At 43.4% G+C, this 21209-nt stretch overlaps 1 protein-coding gene across 3 annotated transcripts; it reads left to right on the top strand.

Annotated features, from left to right (window-relative positions):
• Window positions 1–13985: 13985 nt before the first annotated feature.
• On the top strand, window positions 13986–20060 carry LOC119317122. Of its 3 annotated transcripts, none has more exons than XM_037591523.1 (6): window positions 13986–14225; window positions 15824–15955; window positions 16410–16477; window positions 16958–18706; window positions 18843–19032; window positions 19116–20060. In XM_037591523.1, the coding sequence occupies exons 2-6, from the start codon at window positions 15934–15936 to the stop codon at window positions 19745–19747; spliced, it is 2661 nt and encodes an 886-aa protein (XP_037447420.1). In that variant the 5' UTR covers window positions 13986–14225; window positions 15824–15933; the 3' UTR covers window positions 19748–20060. The 3 variants fall into 3 exon arrangements, with proteins under 3 accessions (XP_037447420.1, XP_037447418.1, XP_037447419.1); XM_037591521.1 differs by having other exon boundaries at window positions 13987–14225; window positions 19113–20060; XM_037591522.1 differs by lacking the exon at window positions 13986–14225 and adding an exon at window positions 14324–14548 and having other exon boundaries at window positions 19113–20060.
• The last annotated feature ends 1149 nt before the right edge of the window (window positions 20061–21209 follow it).

Raw genomic sequence — 21209 nt, 5'->3', positions numbered from 1 at the left:
GATCGCTAAACCAACTTCCGAGGGTTATTGACCATGCTGGAGCATGACCAACCATACCACAAGGGTCTATTTCCTGTGAGCAAACGAAGAATAAGCAAGAAACTGAGATTGCAATCTAGATATTGTGAATATAAGGTGAAAGCTTTATTGATAGGGGTGGGGTTCTATGACGTCTTGGTCTAGTCGTTGTGAAGGAAATATGCCCTAGAGGGAATAATAAAGTTATTATTTATTTTCTTATATCATGATAAATGTTTATTATTCATGCTAGAATTGTATTAACCGGAAACATAATACATGTGTGGATACATAGACAAATAGAGTGTCACTAGTATGCCTCTACTTGACTAGCTCGTTGATCAAAGATGGTTAAATTTCCTAGCCATTGACATGGGTTATCATTTATTTAACGGGATCACATCATTAGGAGAATGATGTGATTGACTTGACCCATTCCGTTAGCTTAGCACTCGATCGCTTAGTATGTTGCTATTGCTTTCTTCATGACTTATACATGTTCCTATGACTATGAGATTATGCAACTCCCGTTTACCGGAGGAACACTTTGTGTGCTACCAAATGTCACAATGTAACTGGGTGATTACAAAGGTGCTCTAGAGGTGTCTCCGAAGGTACTTGTTGGGTTGGCGTATTTCGAGATTAGGATTTGTCACTCCGATTGTCGGAGAGGTTTCTTTGGGCCCTCTTAGTAATGCACATCACTTAAGCCTTGCAAGCATTGCAACTACTGAGTTAGTTGCGGGATGATGTATTACGGAACGAGTAAAGAGACTTGCCGGTAACGAGATTGAACTAGGTATTGAGATACCGACGATCGAATCTCGGGCAAGTAACATACCGATGACAAAGGGAATAACGTATGTTGTTATGCGGTCTGACCGATAAAGATCTTCGTAGAATATGTGGGAACCCATATGAGCATCCAGGTTCTGCTATTGTTTATTGACCAGAGACGTGTCTCGGTCATGTCTACATAGTTCTCGAACCCGTAGGGTCTGCACGCTTAACGTTTCGATGACAGTTATATTATGAGTTTATATGTTTTGATGTACCGAAGGTTGTTCGGAGTACCGGATGAGATCATGGACATGAGGAGGAGTCTCGAAATTGTCGAGACATGAAGATTGATATATTGGAAGCCTATGTTTGGATATCGGAAGTGTTCCGGGTGAAATCGGGATTTTACCGGAGTACCGGGAGGTTACCGGACCCCCCCCCCCCGGAGCTTAATGGGCCATAGTGGGCCTTGTGGAGAAGAGGAGAGGCGGCCAGGGCAGGGCCGCGCGCCCCTCCCCCCTAGTCCGAATAGGACAAGGAGAGGCGGCAGCGCCCCCCCCTTTCCTTCCTCTCTCCCTCCTCTTTCCCCCTCCACTCCTAGTCCAACAAGGTAAAGGGAGGGAGTCCTACTCCCGGTAGGAGTAGGACTCCTCCTGGCGCGCCCCCTCTAGGCCGGCCGCATCTCCCCCCTTGCTCCTTTATATACGGGGGCAGGGGGAACCCTAGAGACACAACAATTGATCGTTTTATCTTTTAGCCGTGTGTGGTGCCCCCCTCCACCACAGTCCACCTCGATAATACTGTAGCGGTGCTGAGGCGAAGCCCTGCGTCGGTAGAACATCATCATCGTCACCACACCGTCGTGCTGACGAAAATCTCCCTCAACACTCGGCTGGATCGGAGTTCGAGGGACGTCATCGGGCTGAACGTGTGTTGAACTCGAAGGTGCCGTGCGTTCGGTACTTGATCGGTCGGATCGTGAAGACGTACGACGACATCAACCGTGTTGTGCTAATGTTTCCGCTTTCGGTCTACGAGGGTACATGGACAACACTCTCCCCTCTTGTTTCTATGCATCACCATGATCTTGCGTGTGCGTAGGATTTTTTTTGAAATTACTACGTTCCCCAACAGTGGCATCCAAGCCAGGTTTTATGCGTAGATGTCATATGCACGAGTAGAACACAAGTGAGTTGTGGGCGATATAAGTCATACTGCTTACCAACGTGTCATACTTTGGTTCGGCGGTATTGTTGGATGAAGCGGCCCGGACCGACATTACGCGCACGCTTACGCGAGACTGGTTCTACCGACGTGCTTTGCACACAGGTGGCTGGCGGGTGTCAGTTTCTCCAACTTTAGTTGAACCGAGTGGCTCCGCCCGGTCCTTGCGAAGGTTAAAACAGCACCAACTTGACAAACTATCATTGTGGTTTTGATGCGTAGGTAAGAATGGTTCTTGCTAATCCCGTAGCAGCCACTAAAATTTGCAACAACAAAGTAGAGGACGTCTAACTTGTTTTTGCAGGGCATGTTGTGATGTGATATGGTCAAGACATGATGCTAAATTAATTGTATGAGATGATCATGTTTTGTAACCGAGTTATCGGCAACTGGTAGGAGCCATATGGTTGTCCCTTTATTGTATGCAATGCAATCGCCCTGTAATGCTTTACTTTATCACTAAGCGGTAGCGATAGTCGTAGAAGTATAAGATTGGCGAGACGACAACGATGCTACGATGGAGATCAAGGTGTCGCGCCGGTGACGATGGTGATCATGACGGTGCTTCGGAGATGGAGATCACAAGCACAAGATGATGATGGCCATATCATATCACTTATATTGATTGCATGTGATGTTTATCTTGTATGCATCTTATCTTGCTTTGATTGACGGTAGCATTATAAGATGATCCCAAACTAAATTATCAAAGTATAAGTGTTCTCCCTGAGTATGCACCATTGCGAAAGTTCTTCATGCTGAGACACCACGTGATGATCGGGTGTGATAGGCTCTACGTTCAAATACAACGGGTGCAAAATAGTTGCACCCGCGGAATACTCAGGTTAAACTTGACGAGCCTAGCATATAACAGATATGGCCTCAGAACACGGAGACCGAAAGGTCGAGCGTGAATCATATAGTAGATATTATCAACATAGTGATGTTCACCGTTGAAACTACTCCATCTCACGTGATGATCGGACATGGTTTAGTTGATATGGATCACGTGATCACTTAGAGGATTAGAGGGATGTCTATCTAAGTGGGAGTTCTTAAGTAATATGATTAATTGAACTTAAATTTATCATGAACTTAGTACCTGATAGTATCTTGTTGTCTATGTTGATTGTAGATAGATGACCCGTGTTGTTGTTCCGTTGAATTTTAATGTGTTCCTTGAGAAAGCAAAGTTGAAAGATGATGGTATCAATTACACGGACTGGGTCCATAACTTGAGGATTATCCTCATTGCTGCACAGAAGAGTTACGTCCTGGAAGCACCGCTAGGTGTACCACCTGCGCCAGCAACTGCAGACATTGTGAATGCCTGGCAGACATTGTTGAGATCCAGATATAATGTTCATGCTCAACGCTGGCACCAAATAACAATTATTTAGGTCTAATACTAATCCGTAAGGTAGATGTAGAGGTAGCATGCCGACCGCGATCACATCGACTATGGAACCATTTCCCATGTGCATCATCACCTCGTCCTTAGCCAATCTTCGCTTAATCTATAGCCCCTGTTTTGAGTTGCAAATATTAGCAACAGAACCAGTATCAAATACCCAGGTGCTACTGCGAGCATTTGTAAGGTACACACCAATAACATGTATATCACATATACCTTTGTTCACCTTGCCATCCTTCTTATCCGCCAAATACTTGGGGTTGTTCCACTTCCAGTGACCAGTCTGCTTGTAGTAGAAGTAGTCAGTCTCAGGTTTAGGTCCAGACTTGGGTTTCTTCTCCTGAGCAGCAACTTGCTTGCTGTTCTTCTTGAAGTTCCCTTTCTTCTTCCCTTTGCCCCTTTTCTTGAAACTGGTGGTCTTATTGACCATCAACACTTGATGCTCCTTTTTGATTTCTACCTCCGCAGTCTTTAGCATTGCGAAGAGCTCGGGAATCGTCTTATCTATCCCTTGCATGTTATAGTTCATCACGAAGCTCTTGTAGGTTGGTGGCAGTGATTGAAAAATTCTGTCAATGACGCTATCATCCGGAAGATTAACTCCTAGTTAAATCAAGTGATTGCAGTACCCAGACATCTTGAGTATATGCTCACTGACAGAACTATTCTCCTCCATCTTGCAGCTATAGAACTTATTGGAGACTTCATATCTCTCAATCCGGGCATTCTTTTGAAATATTAACTTCAACTCCTGGAACATCTCATATGCTCCATGATGTTCAAAACGTCGTTGAAGTCCCGGTTCTAAGCCGTAAAGCATATGCAACTCCCGTTTACCGGAGGAACACTTTGTGTGCTACCAAACGTCACAACGTAACTGGGTGATTATAAAGGTGCTCTACAGGTGTCTCCGAAGGTACTTGTTGGGTTGGCGTATTTTGAGATTAGGATTTGTCACTCCGATTGTCGAAGAGGTATCTCTGGGCCCTCTCGGTAATGCACATCACTTAAGCCTTGAAAGCATTGCAACTAATGAGTTAGTTGCGGGATGATGTACTATGGAACAAGTAAAGAGACTTGTCGATAACGAGATTGAACTAGGTATTGAGATACCGACGATCGAATCTCGGGCAAGTAACATACCGATGACAAATGGAACAACATATGTTGCTATGCGGTCTGACCGATAAATATCTTCGTAGAATATGTGGGAACCAATATGAGCATCCAGGTCCCGCTATTGGTTATTTACCGGAGACGTGTCTCAGTCATGTCTACATAGTTCTCGAACCCGAAGGGTCCGCACGCTTAACGTTTTGATGACAGTTATATTATGAGTTTATATGTTTTGATGTACCAAAGGTTATTCAGTATACCGGATGAGATCACGGACATGACGAGGAGTCTCAAAATGGTCGAGAAATGAAGATTGATATATTGGAAGCCTATGTTTGGATATCGGAAGTGTTCCGGGTGAAATCGGGATTTTACCGGAGTACCGGGAGGTTACCGGAACCCCCCGGGAGCTTAATGGGCCATAGTGGGCCTTGTGGAGAAGAGGAGAGGCGGCCAGGGCAGGGCCGCACGCCCGTCCCCCTAGTCCGAATAGGACAAGGAGAGGGGGGCGACGCCCCCCTTTCCTTCCTCTCTCCCTCCTCTTTCCCCCTCCACTCCTAGTCCAACAAGGAAAAGGGAGGGAGTCCTACTTCCGGTAGGAGTAGGACTCTTCCTGGCGCGCCCCCTGTAGGCCGGCCGCACCTCCCCCCTTTCTCCTTTATATACGGGGGCAGGGGGCACCCTAGAGACACAACAATTGATCGTTTGATCTTTTAGCCGTGTGCGGTGCCCCCCTCCACCATAGTCCACCTCGATAATACTGTAGCGGTGCTTAGGCGAAGCCCTGCGTCGGTAGAACATCATCATCATCACCACGCCGTCGTGCTGACGAAACTCTCCCTCAACACTCGGCTGGATCGGAGTTCGAGGGACGTCATCGGGCTGAACGTGTGCTGAACTCGGAGGTGCCGTGCGTTCGGTACTTGATCGGTCGGATCGTGAAGACGTATGACTACATCAACCGCGTTATGCTAACGCTTCCGCTTTCGGTCTATGAGGGTACATGGACAACACTCTCCCCTCTTGTTGCTATGAATCACCATGATCTTGCGTGTGCGTAGGAATTTTTTTGAAATTACTATGTTCCCCAACACGTTGAACACAAACGAAGTACACGAAGTTGCAGCTATGGCGAACTTTTAATCTAAACAAAACCCAAAGTTTAAACGACGCCATAAGGGTTGTATATATGGAGGAAGAGGGGGGGGGGATTTCGTGGCCCCTTGGAGGAGGGGTCCGAAACCAACCCTAACTCTGTTCTCCCCACACATACGGACTCTAAAAACAACCTATACTTCAGTATTTCAAAGTTACGTGGGCCTAGCCCAAAAATAAGGTGGTGCAACACCTAAAATAAGCTATGGATGAAATTTATGAATGTGCATTTTGTATATTTCATTCATGTCCTTGTAGGTCATCACGGAGGCTTCAAATTGCTCAAATATGCACTAGAAACGCCATTCTAAATCCCTTCGCGCGTGCCTTCATCTCCATGTTTGATTCTGCTCCAGTGTTCATCCCTCTTGTCCATTCTAGGCCCTTTATTAGTAATCAACACAAATGTATCCAATTTAGGAAGCGTCATATTCTCATGAACATTAGAATTGTCACAAAGAAACGAAAGTAGCTGATAATTCAATTGGCGTGCGCGAGCTCTAGTAATTGGTCCAGTATGTATAGCAGCAGGGGTTGTGGGTCTAAGAATGCTATTGATGTCCTCATCATCCCCCCCTTCTTGAAATGAAGTCGTCCTCGACGGAAGCTCATATTCCTCACCCAAATAAGGCTTCAAATCTACAATGTTAAATGTGGGACTAACCCCAAAATCTGCAGGCAGCTCAAGTTTATATGCATTATCATTTATTTTCTCTAGCACCTTAAAAGGACCATCATCACATGGCATTAGCTTTGATTTGCACAAATTAGGAAATCTATCCTTACGCAAATGTAACCAAACAAGATCTCCAGGTGCAAACACAAGATGTTTTCTACCCTTATCTCCAGTAAGTTTATATTTAGCATTCATACACTCAATGTTGTCCTTAGTTAACTCATGCATTTTTAAGATCAATTCAGCACGTCATTTATCATCAAACTTAACCTTCTCTGAAGATGGAAGAGGCAACAAATCAATAGGTGCACGAGGTAGGAAACCATACACAATTTCAAAAGAGCACATCTTAGTAGTAGAATGCAGCAAACGATTATAAGCAAATTCAATATGAGGCAAGCATTCTTCCCACATTTTCTTGTTATTCTTTCAAACAACCCTAAGCATAGTAGACAATGTTCTATTGACTACTTCAGTTTGTCCATCAGTTTGGGGGTGACTAGTAGTACTAAAAAGCAGTTTAGTCCCCAACTTAGCCCATAAATATCTCCAAAAGTGGTTAAGAAATTTAGTATCATGATCTGAAACAATAGTATTTGGCACACCATGCAAGCGAATAATTTCACGAAAGAACAAATCAGCAACATTAGCACCATCATCGCTTTTATGACATGGTATGAGATGTGCCATTTTTGAAAATCTATCCACGACAACAAATATGCAATCCCTCCCCTTCTTTGTTCAAGGTAATCCTAAAACAAAATCCATAGATATATCCTCCCATGGAACACTAGGTACAGGAAAAGGCATATATAAACCATGAGGATTGAGTCGTGACTTAGCTTTTTGACATGTAGTGCAGCGAGCAACAAAACGCTCAACATTCCTTCTCATCTTTGGCCAAAAGAAATGTGTAGGAAGTACGTCCTCCGTCTGCTTGACACCAAAGTGTCCCATTAATCCTCCTCCATGTGCCTCCTGCAACAACAAAGATGAACAGAGCTAGCTGGAATGCATAGCTTGTTAGCACGGAACACAAATCCATCATTAATGACAAACTTGTTCCGTGTTCTCCCTTCTTTACAATTTTGCAGCACATTTTTAAATTCAGCGTCATGCACATATTGATCTTTGATGGTCTCCAAACCAAATATTTTAAAGTCAAGTTGTGAAAGCACAGTATAACGACAAAACAATGCATCAACAATAACATTTTCTTTACCCTTTGTATGTTTTATGACATAAGGAAAAGTCTCAATAAATTCAACCCATTTAGCATGTCTACGGTTCAATTTTGCTTGACTTTTAATATGTTTGAAAGATTCATGATCAGAATGTATAACAAATTCTTTGGGCCATAAATAATGTTGCCATGTTTCTAAAGTCCGAACAAGAGCATATAATTCTTTACCATAAGTAGAATAGTTCAGACTAGGCCCACTCAATTTTTTAGAAAAGTATGCAACAGGTTTACCATATTATAGTAACACACCTCCTAATCCAATTCCACTAGCATCACATTCAAGCTCAAAAGTCTTATTAAAATCAGGAAGTTGGAGTAAAGGAGCATGTGTCAACTTATCTTTCAATACCGTGAAGGCTTGTTTATGTGTGGTACCCCAAACAAAAGACATCCTTCTTCGTAAGCTCATTGAGAGGTGCAACAATGGTGCTGAAATCTCTCAGAAAATGCCTATAGAAACCAGCGAATCTAAGAAAACCCCTCACTTGTGTGACCGTTCTGGGCTGCGGCCAACTCTCAACAGCTTCAATCTTGGCTTTATCAACTTCAGTTCCCTGTGGAGTAACAACATAGCCAAGAAAAGATATTCGATTAGTGCAAAGGTGCACTTGCCAAGGTTACCAAACAAACGTGCATCACATAGAGCAATAAAAACAACACGTAAATGTTCCAAATGTTCTTCCAAAGATCTGCTATAAATCAGCATATCATCAAAATAGACTACCACAAATCATCCAATGAAAGCACGTAAAACTTCGTTCATTAATCTCATGAAAGTACTAGGTGCATTAGTTGACCCAAAAGGCATGACTAATCACTCATATAATCCAAACTTAGTTTTAAATGTTGTTTTCCATTCATCTCCCAATTTCATACGAATTTGATGATATCCACTACGCAAATCAACTTTGGAGAATATTGTAGAGCCACTCAATTCATCAAGCATATAATCTAGCCTAGGAATAGGATGACGATAATGAATAGTGATATTATTAATGCCTCTACAATCAACACACATACGCTATGTACCATCCTTTTTTGGCACTGGTATAATAGGAACAACACAAGGACTAAGAGATTCGCGTATATAACCTTTGTTGAGCAACTCCTGTACTTCATGCATAATCTCCTTCGCCTCCTCTGGATTGGTACAGTATGGCGCATGGTTTGGCAGCGAAGCACCGTGAATTAAGTCGATCTGATGCTCAATCTCTCGAATAGGTGGTAATCCCACTGGCACGCCTTGTGGAAAGACGTCAGCGCACTCCCACAAAATGTTAGTGATAACAGGAGGCAAAGAGGAAGGCACATCCTCGAATGAAAAATAATGCCTCTTTGCACACAAAAGCATAACGATCATATTTGCTAAAATCTAGATCATCAATATCAGATTTGGTGGCAAGTAAACATCCGCTTTTCAATTTAATTTCAGATGCAATACTAGATAATGGTATGTTATTAGACTTCATTTGTTGCTCAAATTCTTTTGCCACAATATGATTTTCACTCATATTGTGATCCTATTTTGCTTTACTAGCTCTATTAATATCATCTTTCAAAATGTGTTCAGGAGTCATAGGAAGCAAAGTAATATGTTTATCCTTATGAAAAAGAGTATATTGATTTTTTCTACCATGATGTACAGAATTTTTATTGAATTGCCATGGTCTACCAAGTAATAAGGAACATCCTTGTATGGGTACCACATCACAATCAACATAATCAGTATATGTAGCAATACTAAAATGCACACGAACAATACGTGTTACCTTTAACCTTGCCGCTATTGTTAAACCATTGGATGTATGGATGCGGATGGGGTCTTGTGGTGAGAAACAACTTCTCCACCATCTCCATGCTAGCCAAGTTGTTGCAACTCCCTCCATCAATGATGATGCGGACAAAACGTTCCTTCACAACTCTCTTTGTATGGAACAAATTATGCCTCTGATTTTGCTCAGCTTGTGTTACCTGCACACTTAAAACACGTTGAGCAACTAAACTCTCATACCTGTTAGCATCTTCAGCAGCCATGTATTGCGTCTCATGTTTAGAATCATTCCCATCGTGTTCTTCACTCGCAATAAGAGCCAAAGTCTCCTCATCATAGTCACTAGCGGACTCATACCCACCACCCTCAGTAACAATCGTCCCACGCGGAGATGGACATTTGCTCGCATAGTGACCTCCACCCTTGCAACGACGGCATATAACCTCATGTGTTTGCCCTGTTGTTGCCATGGGTGAAGAAGAGCTCTGTGCGGGACCAGAAGGTGTGATCTTGGCAGATAGTGGTGTTTGTGCCTGCTTTCTTGTATCATGGTTGGAGGTGGCAGCTGATGGAGATGTTGGTGCAGCAGAACGTGTGGAAGTAGAGGATGCACGTGGTGTCCATGATGATGAACGACCTGCAGAAAAATTAGTTCGCGCCAATGCGTGTCGATCCTGCACTTCACATTTAGCTTTGCAAGCAAGATGAAATAAACGGGTGATATTATTATACTCCTTATACTCTAGAATGGCCTGGATCTCTCTATTTAACCCACCCATAAAACATGCAAGCATAGCTTCATTATCCTCAATAATACCACATTCAATCATGCCAGTTTGTAATTCCTGATAATACTCCTTTACATAATTTTTCCTTGTCTTAAGGGCTGCAATTTTTGAAGTAATTCACATTGATAATATGGTGGGACCCAACAAGTACGCATAGCGGTTTTCAAAGCAGCCCAAGCAGTTGGAATATGATATAATCTACAATGTTCAGACCACCAAACACATGCAAAACTAGTGAATGCACAAACAACAACAACAACAACAACAACACGTCTATCCTCAGGATATTGTAAGCATGCAAAGCGTTGTTCAGTTTCTAACTCCTAAGCAAGATAAATATCAAGAATGTATCTACCCTCGAATGGTGAGATATTCAACTTTAGTTTCGGGATGTGGTTTTGATCTCGTACCTGAGGGGGTGGTGCAGCCCTACCGTTGCGATGATATGCATGAGGACGACCTAGTGGTGGTGGTGCTGGTGGTTGCACGCAGTTCTGATTTTGATCAACCTCATCCTCGTAATAGCCGTCCTCCTCTACAGTGGCAGCAGGAGCTACAGAAGCATCAACAGCAGTAGCAGTGGCACTAGAAGTTTGTCCTGGCCCAAGAGGAACACGCTGCGCTCGCCCTGCTGGATCGCGACGCGGCTGGTGGTTGTGGTAGACGCGCGCGTACTTCATCAAACTTGGCATCCAACTTGGTGTCAATTGTCTTCTCAATGTCATCAATTCTCTCGTGTGCCTTTCCAAAGCTGGCCATCACGTCTTCCACCTGTTGACCCAACATTTGCTAAAATTTATCATGAAGTTCCTTCTTCGTCATGTTCTCCCAGTCAATCTTGTCGGCTTGTGGTCCTGCCATGGTTAGCGGCAATAAAAACACACAAAAATATGATCCTACAGACTACTAGAAAGTGGTGGTGGTAGGGTATCACAAATCCATCAAGCAAATCTCAAATTCTTACCAGTTCTTACCCAACAACAGGTGGTGATCGGCAACCGTTATAGTCAAAATTCTCAAAGCTTAGATAGAACGTTTGACAGGTGGTGTCAAACGCATGATGTAGATGTATGTGGAGATGGGAAGGCTTATGATATGGTAGCAAAAATGTCAGCAATAATCAATTCAGATATGCAAAGTTGAATAAACGCTCAACGACGGTACTATGCTGGTCCTAGGCTAGACCGTGCTAGAGATGCGAGCATAGAACACTAACAAAATCACGACACTGCACAGAAACAAGGGAAAATCACACTCTGAATTTTCTGGGCACTCTTTTTTTGCGCTTATGTGGACTCAGATTGGTGGCGTGGTATATATGGACTCATATTGGTGGTATATGGCATCGGTGGTAGGATATGGCAGCGGTGGTAGGATATGGCAGCGGTGACATGACAACTTGTGAACAGAACTTGTAACTCTAAATGACTAGACCCGAAGACCAGTAACTAGACACGACGATGCAACCGCAAATTCAACCAAGCAAAATACTGGAAATATTATGCAAAGGCTCAGATGGTTCGGATATGATGAACTAACCCTAATGTTTTTCTATGGCTTTTTGATGGACTGTAGGTATGAAAAACAAATGCGATCTAAACTATGAAAAACTAGAAAATCTCACCGAGCAACCTGGAAATCTTACACCACTTGATAGAGGCAAAGGTGTCCCGTCTTTCAATAAGAAGGTGATTATCGTTTTTTGTGGGAGAAGACTTTGACGATCCGACTATGAACGTGCGAGACGTCGCGCCTTAGCAATCGCTAAACCAACTTCCAAGGGTTATTCACCACATTGGAGTATGATCAACCTTACCATGAGGGTCTATTTTCTACGAGCAAATGAAGAACGAGCAAGAAACTGAGATTGCAATCTAGATATTGTGAATATAAGATGAAAGCTTTATTGATCAAGATGGGGTTCTGTCACATCTTGGTCTGATCGTTGAACACAAACGAAGTACGCGATGTTGCAGCTATGTCGAACTTTTAATCTAAAACCCAGAGTCTAAACAACGCCATAAGGCTGTATATATGAAGGAAGAGGGGAGGGGGATTTCGTGGCCCCTTGGAGGAGGGGTCCGAAACCAACCCTAACTCTGTTTTCCCCACACATACAGACTCTAAAAACATCCTATACTTAAGTATTTCAAAATTACATGGGCCTGGCCCAAAAATAAGATGGCGCAACACCAAAAATGAGCTGTGGACAAAATTTATGAACGGGCATCTTGTATATTTCGTCCATGTCCTTGTAGGTCATCACGGAGGCTTCAAAGTGCTCAAATATGCACTAGAAATGCCATTCTAGGTCCCTTAGCACGCGTCTTCATCTCCATGCTTGATCCTGCTCCAATGTTCATCCCTCTTGTCCATGCCAGGCCCTTCATTAGTAATCAACACAAATGCATCCAATTTAGGCAACATCATATTCTCATGAAGATTAGAATTGTCACCAAGAAACGGAAGTACCTGATAATTCAATTGGCGTGCGCGAGCTCTAATAATTGGTTCAGTATGTATTTATTTTGAACAATAGGGGCTGTGGGTGTAACAATGGTATTGATGTCCTCATCAAGTGGGCAAGGGAGAGGCTGGCGGACGGGGAAGGCGCTTACCGCACGCCGGTCACGTGTGAGCGCGCCGGTCGATCCCGATGTCGCGCCCCTCGCATCGTCCTCCGCCGGTCATCGGTCAAGTCTGCGATCCAAACACTTTATCATAATACTTTTCAAAGTTAATCTTGAATACTACTCCACTCATGTCCTTCTGGTGCATCTCGTGCACAATTTCATGTAGGATCACTACTCCATCAAGTATATTCATTCTTTGCATGAACACTCCGACTCGCCGTCGAGTTTCCAGAGCGTGAGGCAAGCAAGGAGGCGACAGCGAAGGTGAAGGCGAAGGCGGCCCGCCATGCGAAGGAGCAGGACCGCCTGCTCCGCAGGTTGTCAGGCCGAAGCTGCATCTTGGACTCCAACTTGATGGGCGGCTCCACCTCCACCTCTGATGACGATACACCACTGCATGCCGACGCCTACACGGAGGAGGGGCATAGCCGCATCGACGACTGGAAGGGGAAGGAGCCGATGAGGAAATGGTGATTTCCTCTGCCCTTCCCTGTTCTATTTATAATTTAACTATGTTTGAAGTAGTTTGTAGTATCGATTTGCATTGTCTGCTGTCGAATTCTGATGAACTATGCTCCTTTTGTCTGACGATGAAATGTTGATCCGACGAACTGCGTGTTGATCATTCTTTATATAGGCGTGTCATGAGTTGTATGGTTTTGAGATTTTAGATATGAATGACGCGAGTGTGGAAGCCAACATATGAGGCCTGTCCGGTTAGTACCCGCGGACGCGCTCGGGCACGTCCGCTGGCGGTTGAGGACCTGGATTAGCTGTCTTGCTGTAGATGCTCTAAAGAGGTGACAAAAGAAGAACAAAAAAAAATCTTTGTGCTTTTATTAAATACTCCGTATATATATAATATAATTAAAAGTATTGTATAGATATAGATATAGATAGATGACCATCATGTCATCACATCTTGATGGCCGAGATTAGTTGAATCTATCTTCTGAATTTTTTATATTGAGATATAGGTATATAATTTTTTTTGAGGCAAGCTATAGATATAGATGACCATCATGCCGTCACGGGAGCATTGCACGCGGTACGCCGCGCACGTACGCAGCCCACAACGCGATAACATAATGGGCGCACCCGAACGCGGAGAAGAGAGAAAAGCCGAAAACAAGGGCGAACCAAAGGACGGATACTTTGCCGTCAAAGAAACGACGGCGGATAGATTCCACTACTCTGTTCTCTTGTAGCAGTAGCACTAGTCCTCCACTCCCCCCGTCCCTTCACCTGATTGCCTCCACCGCCGCCCCGCCCAAGCCCCGAAACTCCCCGCCCGCACTCCCCGCGTACAGCCACCTCAGCCCCGCTGCGCCATCTCCGGCCGCCGGACTAAGACACCGCCGGTCGCCTTCCATTGGCGCCCAGTGCCCGCCGGCCGCGTCGCCTCAGGTGAGCAAGCATTCCGGCCCTATCTTTTCATCCTCCCTTTCCCTCCGCGGGTTACTTTCTGGCCCTTTTTATCCAGTCTGGGAATTCCATGGGAGCACGCTGTATCGAAGAAAGGCAAATGCCACCAGCGTATGGTTTCAGTCGCTGAAGTTTTCTTCTGTATATGATTCGTTCTCTCGCCCGCGAGTTGGTGGGTGCCCCCAGCATTCGGTCTGTGATCTCAATGAGGAAATAAGATTGATTGCCTGCCACATTTTTCTATCATTTGGATTCTAGGCAGTTGAGCATGCAAATCTGGGGGAGGCTTGAATGCTTGATATTTGGTGAGTGAAATAGAATCAATCACTTTGGCCCAAGCATACACTTTTCCCATCAAATTTTATCACTTCTCTTACTAGAATGAGCAGACTTTAAAGACCTGCACGATTCTTTGGATACGTCCGGGCACCTGTGTATTATCTTGCTATAATAGCAAAGCTCCGTAACTCTGTCATCATGTTTTTAGCCTCGTACGCCCACGCTCCGTGCTTCATGCGTCAACAGTGGATTCTACTAGTTTGATTAGCCAAGCCAACCACACATTTCTTGTGTTTTTTAACCTGCTAAATCTGCAGCTTCGAGGAACTGTCTCGGTTGCAGGTCTCGTCCGGACTGGACACATTCACACATACATACCCATACTTGGCTGATCTCGGTATCCCCACCCGGCGTAGTTTTCTATCTTAATCCTACCTAGAGTGGAGGAGCACCTGTCCTCCTCAACTTTCTTACGGTCGTTTTTGTTCTCTTTTACCCTTCCCGTGGCTCCCATTGTCAAGATTCGACCTGCTGACCAGATTTCCTGCGAAATTCTGAAGCCTTTGGAACGGCGCGGCTGCGGCTGCCGAGATTCCTTTGTCGTCTTTAAGCATGCAGTCTCAGTATTTTGGCTGCGCATTTGTGGGTGTGCCTTTGTAATTACCCGGTCTCTGTTTGTTTCTCGTTTTAACATTTCTCTGAGCGGAGGAACTGGTAACTACAACTGATATTTCTGACAGAATACGCAGTCTTTCAGACATTATGTTGTGCTGCAAGGTTCCATTTCGTGATACGTACGCTCTAGTTGGTGCCATTGGTCCATGTTTTTGTAATTACTCCTGCTCATTCGCTTATGTACTCCTACCACTTTATCGCATCCTTTTATCCGGGTAGCTTATGCTTTTTGCCATATTGCCCCGCGCTGTTTTGTCCCTGTCGAATCTCTTCGTTCTGTGCGCAATTTTTGTTTTATGTTGGTTTTAAACAGCCATATTATCTTGCACCAATATCGCCTACAATTGACGCGCTTTAAGCATGTGTCTTCTGAAGTTCTCGGAAAAGGGTGCATCCTGCTAGAGTATCTCCATCAGTTTCTATCTGCCTTAAATTCTATGGGCTTAAAATGCCAAGAGCTTTATGGAAAAGTACATTGTTGTGCTTATACATGCTTCTGCTTCCACCAAATAGCCACTAGTCTGCTGATTCTTCTTAAAGTGGTTAAGTTGGTTCGCTTGACTTAAGTTCATTGACAGCCCGCGTCGGGTTAACGAAGCTTTGTTAACCTTTTCTGTACTTTTCAGGATTCGACTCATCAGATGAATGCTCTTGAGCCAGTTCTAGTACCTATTATAACGAGGAGACGATCAATTTGTTCGACCTAAGCACAAGGACTTCTAGAGCGAATTCAGTTATGGGACAAACTCATAGAGATGGTATGTATTTTCATCTCATTTTTCCTTTTGTTAGAACTATGTTCAAGTGGGGATGTGAAAGTTCTCTGGAGACCTTGATGCTCCTTGTGCAATTCATATCCGGTTACCATCTCCGTCGGAGCTTCTTCATTGGATGCTCTATTAGCTGCTCTAATTGTGTTATTTGGTGGGCATCCGTGACATTTTTTTAATTTCCCTTTTTAGAAATTTTGTGGGGAAGTCGTAATGACTGGAAATGTAGTTGGAGTCATGGGGATTAAGACTTGCAGGATTGCTGTGGTAAAATATCTATAGCAATATTCTTTTGTTTCCTGATAATGATTTGTTGCTTGGTTTTGGAAATATTCAAAATAATAATAATAATCTTGTTCATGTTTTCTATGTACATTAAAATTCTGATATTTGAAAAAAGTATGAAAATACTTTATTTAACATGTTCTTATCATGTTTCCAGTTCAAAGTTTCAAGTCAGAATTGAAGAGAACTATTGATTCGGATAAAGTTCATGTGGAGGAAAGAGATGTAAGTACCATGTATCATTACTTATACTATGGGTTTAGCAGCCTCACAATCTTGTATCAGTATATTCTTTTGATATGAAAATGCTGTATGAATTTAATGAAATGCTACAAGACACTGTAAAAGAAACAAAGAAAGGAAATGTACTCCACTGAACGAAAGAACAGTATGGATTCATATCCCGGCTTGGATGGCGTTTTAATAATAGGCTATGTACTCTTGATTTTTCTTGGTTATGTAGTTTCTTGTGTTCCTAGTCGTGGAAGGGTGTACATGTTATATTGTCCCTGAATAATTTGGGCAGTGTGCATCTTCGGATGGAGAGACCAAGGGAGTTATATTTTTTGTTAACTAAAAACATGTTGCTAACAGAAAAACATAGTTTTTGTATAATATGCTTCTGAAAATTTGGCCGACCTGCTCCATTTGATGATTTTTCTTGTCTTAATTCTTCTTTGTGTGCTATTGTGGATTTGTCTGCAGGCACCTGGTGGTAGTTTTTCAAGCACAAAATCAAGTACGACTTCATTAAAAATGCTATTAGCAAAAGAGACGAGTAAAGAAGTGGAGTCAAAGAGCAACGCACCAAGTGTCGTTGCAAGATTAATGGGCCTTGAGGATGATTTTCCTGCCAAAGAACCAGTTTTATACCATGCTAAGAGAGATTTTAGGAAAAGTCAATCATGTGACCACTTAACAGTGACAAAGAAGGCCGTGCAGCAGCAACAGCATCAGAATTCCATACAGTCCGTTACACAAGTTATCCATACATCCTGTGAAACAATTGAATATGATGGTGTATATGAAGGATGTGAAGAGAAAGCCAGAATGAGTTTGTTTCAGGATCAGTCTTCACAGGAAGGAAGACATTCTGAGAGCAAGAGTGGTAGAATGGATACTGTCCCAGAGAAGTTCAGGCAAGGAAAAAGCCTTGCCATGGAAGAAAAGCTCCTTCATTCTGGGGAGTTAGAAGAATCTCTCCATGTTCTTAGTTCAGAGAAAGATTTTTTTCTGAAATGTCATGAAGAACCTGACCCCATTTTGCCAAGATGGATGAGCGGGCTTCACCGGACTCCGGGATCACCTCCGACAAGACGTATTACGGTGCTGAAACCGATGAGATCTGTTCAGTATAATGGTGTAAGACAATCAAGAACAGACCGGGCTATTGAGCCAAATGGACTGGGGCTCAGAAAGTTTCATCAGAGGTCTAGTTCAAAAGAAGGAACCCCTTCGCAGCCAAGTAGTAGAATAGTACTCTTGAGGCCTACCCCAGGGAAGCCAAGTATACCGAATGCAAAGCTGACGCACAAGGCAGCTCCATTTCGGCTAATTGACCGGAACAATTTCAACAGAGTATTACTTGATAATGCGGCAACCCCAGCTTCCACAGAAGTAGTGAATGATATCATTCGGCACCGCCAATATGACTCTCGTCAACGAGATGATTCTTTGTTATCTTCAACGCACTCAAACGGATATGGTGGTGATGAAAGCTCGTTCAGCGATTCAGAGGTTGATCGCAGTGGAGATTCTGAGGTTGATTATATCGAAGAAGATGGTGGCAGCTTCAGTGACTCGGAGGAAGGTAGTCCTGCATCAAAGTATTCATGGGATTACACCAGAAGATATGGAAGTCCCTACTCCGGCTCATCTTTTGGCAGGATCCCACATTTACCTGAGTCAATGGTTACTAAGGAGGCTAAGCAACGGCTTTCGCAGCGATGGGCAATGGTAACCTGTGATGAGATCAGTGAAGAGCAAGCACAGCCGCCAAGGAGCACATGTACCTTGGGTGAGATGCTCTCCCTCAATGAAGTGACGAAAGAAGATTTCACTAGTTGCCAAAAGGATGATAAAACTGGCGAGAGGTCAAGTAAGTTGCCTAGGTCAAAGTCTTCGCCAGTGATTTCAGATACATTTGATAACATGGTGTCAAAAGTTCAAGCTTCAAATCCCGAGAGCTGCAAACCAGCAACAGAGGTTTTAATGTCAAATAAAGGAAAATCATCTTTCACGGGAAGAGTTTCTGATTTTCTGTTTCCTAAAAGAAAGCCAATAAGGCAGAAAACCAACCATCATCCATCGGATTGCTTTGATGGGAGGGTTGAAGCTTGTCCTGGTGATAGTCAATCACATGGCAATCACAGTTTAGAAACTAATGAAGAACAGGCACTCCATGAAGAGAAAATTGACATTTCTGCCATGCAAAACTCTACCAGCACTTCCGAGGTAGGCGTCTTATCTCAAACATCATGAAACCCCAACAGTTTATGCTTTTTTGCTTGTGTCTAAATTCATGTAATGTTTTTGAGCGAGTGGATCTTTTCTGTCATTCCTGACTTATGTTGACATGCTTCCATGACAGGGAACTGCTTCAGTTGATGTGCCTATATCATTGATCTGTCGAAGCAGAAGACTGGATAGAGTAGGATTAAATGAAGGCCTAAACAGCACTCGCGATCAGCCCAGTCCTACCTCAGTTCTTGATGCACCCTCTGAAGATAGCAGCTGTAATGAACCTGAATCATCTGGAAGCACTACTTCCAAGAATGCGAGTAAGTATTGGTCTATGGTCAGAGTTCTCCATGTCTCAGTTTGCTTTATACTATACTGATAGGTATTCTAATTTTGTCAGAAGCTGTCTCAAGATCCTCAGCAATCGAGGCTGTTGCGTGTTCATTATCATGGGATGATACCACCTCAGAGTCACCATCACTCCGACGGCCTTACCTTCCCTCCGATGTTGATGATGATGAATCAGAATGTCATGTCCTTGTGCAAAACATTATGTCATCTTCCGGGTTAGAAGATGCACAGTCAAGCATAGTCTTTGCTGGCTGGCATTTACCCGACTGTCCTCTTGACCCAGTCCTGTGTAACAAACTCCTGGAGCTACGGGAGCAAAGGTCGTACAAAAGACTTCTATTTGACTGTGTCAATGTTGCTCTCATCGAGATCGGCGAGAACGCCCTGCTAAGCGCATTCCCATGGAGCAAAGCGCGCACCGGAACATGGAGGGACAGCTCATCCCCTGCTCTGGGGGTAGAGGTGTGGAGCATTCTGAAAGACTGGATTTACGGGGCGCGGATGTTCATGGTGAGCAAGAGGGATAACACGGGGATCATGATGGATAGAATCGTGAAGCAGGAGGTTGAAGGAAGTGGCTGGGTGAAAATGAGGATGTCGCAGGTGGTTGACATCGCGGAACAGATTGAGTGGGGGGTGTTGGAGGAGCTGGTGGCAGAAGCTGTGCTGGATTTCGCTGCTTGATTTCGACGATGAGGATACGCTTTGCAACTGCTGAATATCCATCCAGTAAGCAGCTGGATGGTGTGCGCTCTATCTTTTGACAGCTGCACATTGAATTGCTGTATGCGGACATGATTCATCTGGTTGTCTCATGACTTTGTAGCTGATTAGAAGATTGTAGTGTTCGAAAGTTTTGTAGCATTTTGTTTGATCAAATCGTAGCAATTGTGCAGTTCACCAGAATTGAGCCAAGCTTGTCTTGCCGATATACATTTCTGATTCCCGTATTTGGAAAGTTTAGCATCTGAAATGGCTCAAATTAAATGGTTCACAAGAGGCGATGTACATTCTATTGAGAAAATCACCTGCTGCGAACTACTACCTCCGTAACTAAATATAAGACATTTTTGCAGTTTCAAACTGCAAAAATGTTTTATATTTAGTTAAAGAGGGAGTACATATCTGTGAAGAGTTAAGATAGTGAGTGAAAAAGCCGCAAAAAGTTTCACCTCTTGTCACCGACGTCCTCAGTGTCTCCAACACAGCTCTGCCCGGCGAAAATAGATTTGGAAGTAATTGTAGCCAATATTTCTTCAAGTAAGAACTTTTGACATCTGGTTGTTTGGGAGTAGGATCACGCCCATTCCCCCCGCCGTGTGAGGTGCAACTATCAGCGAATGCTACACTCTAAAAAACAATCAGCGAATGCTACAACACATTTCAGTTTGACGAAGGGGTGCTCCAGCGATTCCTAAATCATGATTAGTAATTTTGAACATTCGAAGTAAATAAAAAGTAAAAGGAAACTTCTTGAACAAACAGTCAGGGTACACCCAACAGCGGTTATTGAAGTATCACACTATTATTCGTTCAGCCCGAAAGCTATTGTAGAATAGAAATGTGAAAATAAAATGAATAAACTAAAGAAATTGCCACACATCTTGGAGAAACTAGAAAGTATCTCTTAGGCTAGTCATAGTGGGGGTAACTTAAGTAGTAACTTAACACATCCCAAGACAATTTTGCTTATGTGACAAGTATTTAATGAGGAAAAAGGTGCTTGTGGTAACATAATATGTTACTGTAACATGGCGCTTCCCGAGGCAAAATGAGTCTATGAGCTAATAAATGAAACCATCTATGACACTACTAATATGTTACTTTGCACTATGAAGATAAGTAACTTAGACTAGTGTATGCATATGACACTAGTCTAAGTTACTCCCCACTATGACCAGCCTTACAACTAAGAATTACAATGAGACATCTTGGAGACATCTTCTCCGTGGTATCGTTCCATGGTCTGGGTATACTGGAATGCACCACACACAACAAGGATCTGCTCATCAAATTCCTTCACAAATTCTTTAATAAAGCTAATCTCCCATGGGTGAATCTGATCTGGAAAAAATATTACAATTCTGGGCCATCATTTGACAAGATGGAGGCTTTTATGGTGGAAAGATATTCTCAAGCTCTTGCC

The sequence above is a fragment of the Triticum dicoccoides genome, chromosome 6A, assembly GCF_002162155.2.
Source record: "Triticum dicoccoides isolate Atlit2015 ecotype Zavitan chromosome 6A, WEW_v2.0, whole genome shotgun sequence".
Taxonomy (NCBI): Eukaryota; Viridiplantae; Streptophyta; class Magnoliopsida; order Poales; family Poaceae; genus Triticum; species Triticum dicoccoides.
This window is presented reverse-complemented; position numbering and strand designations above follow the sequence as displayed.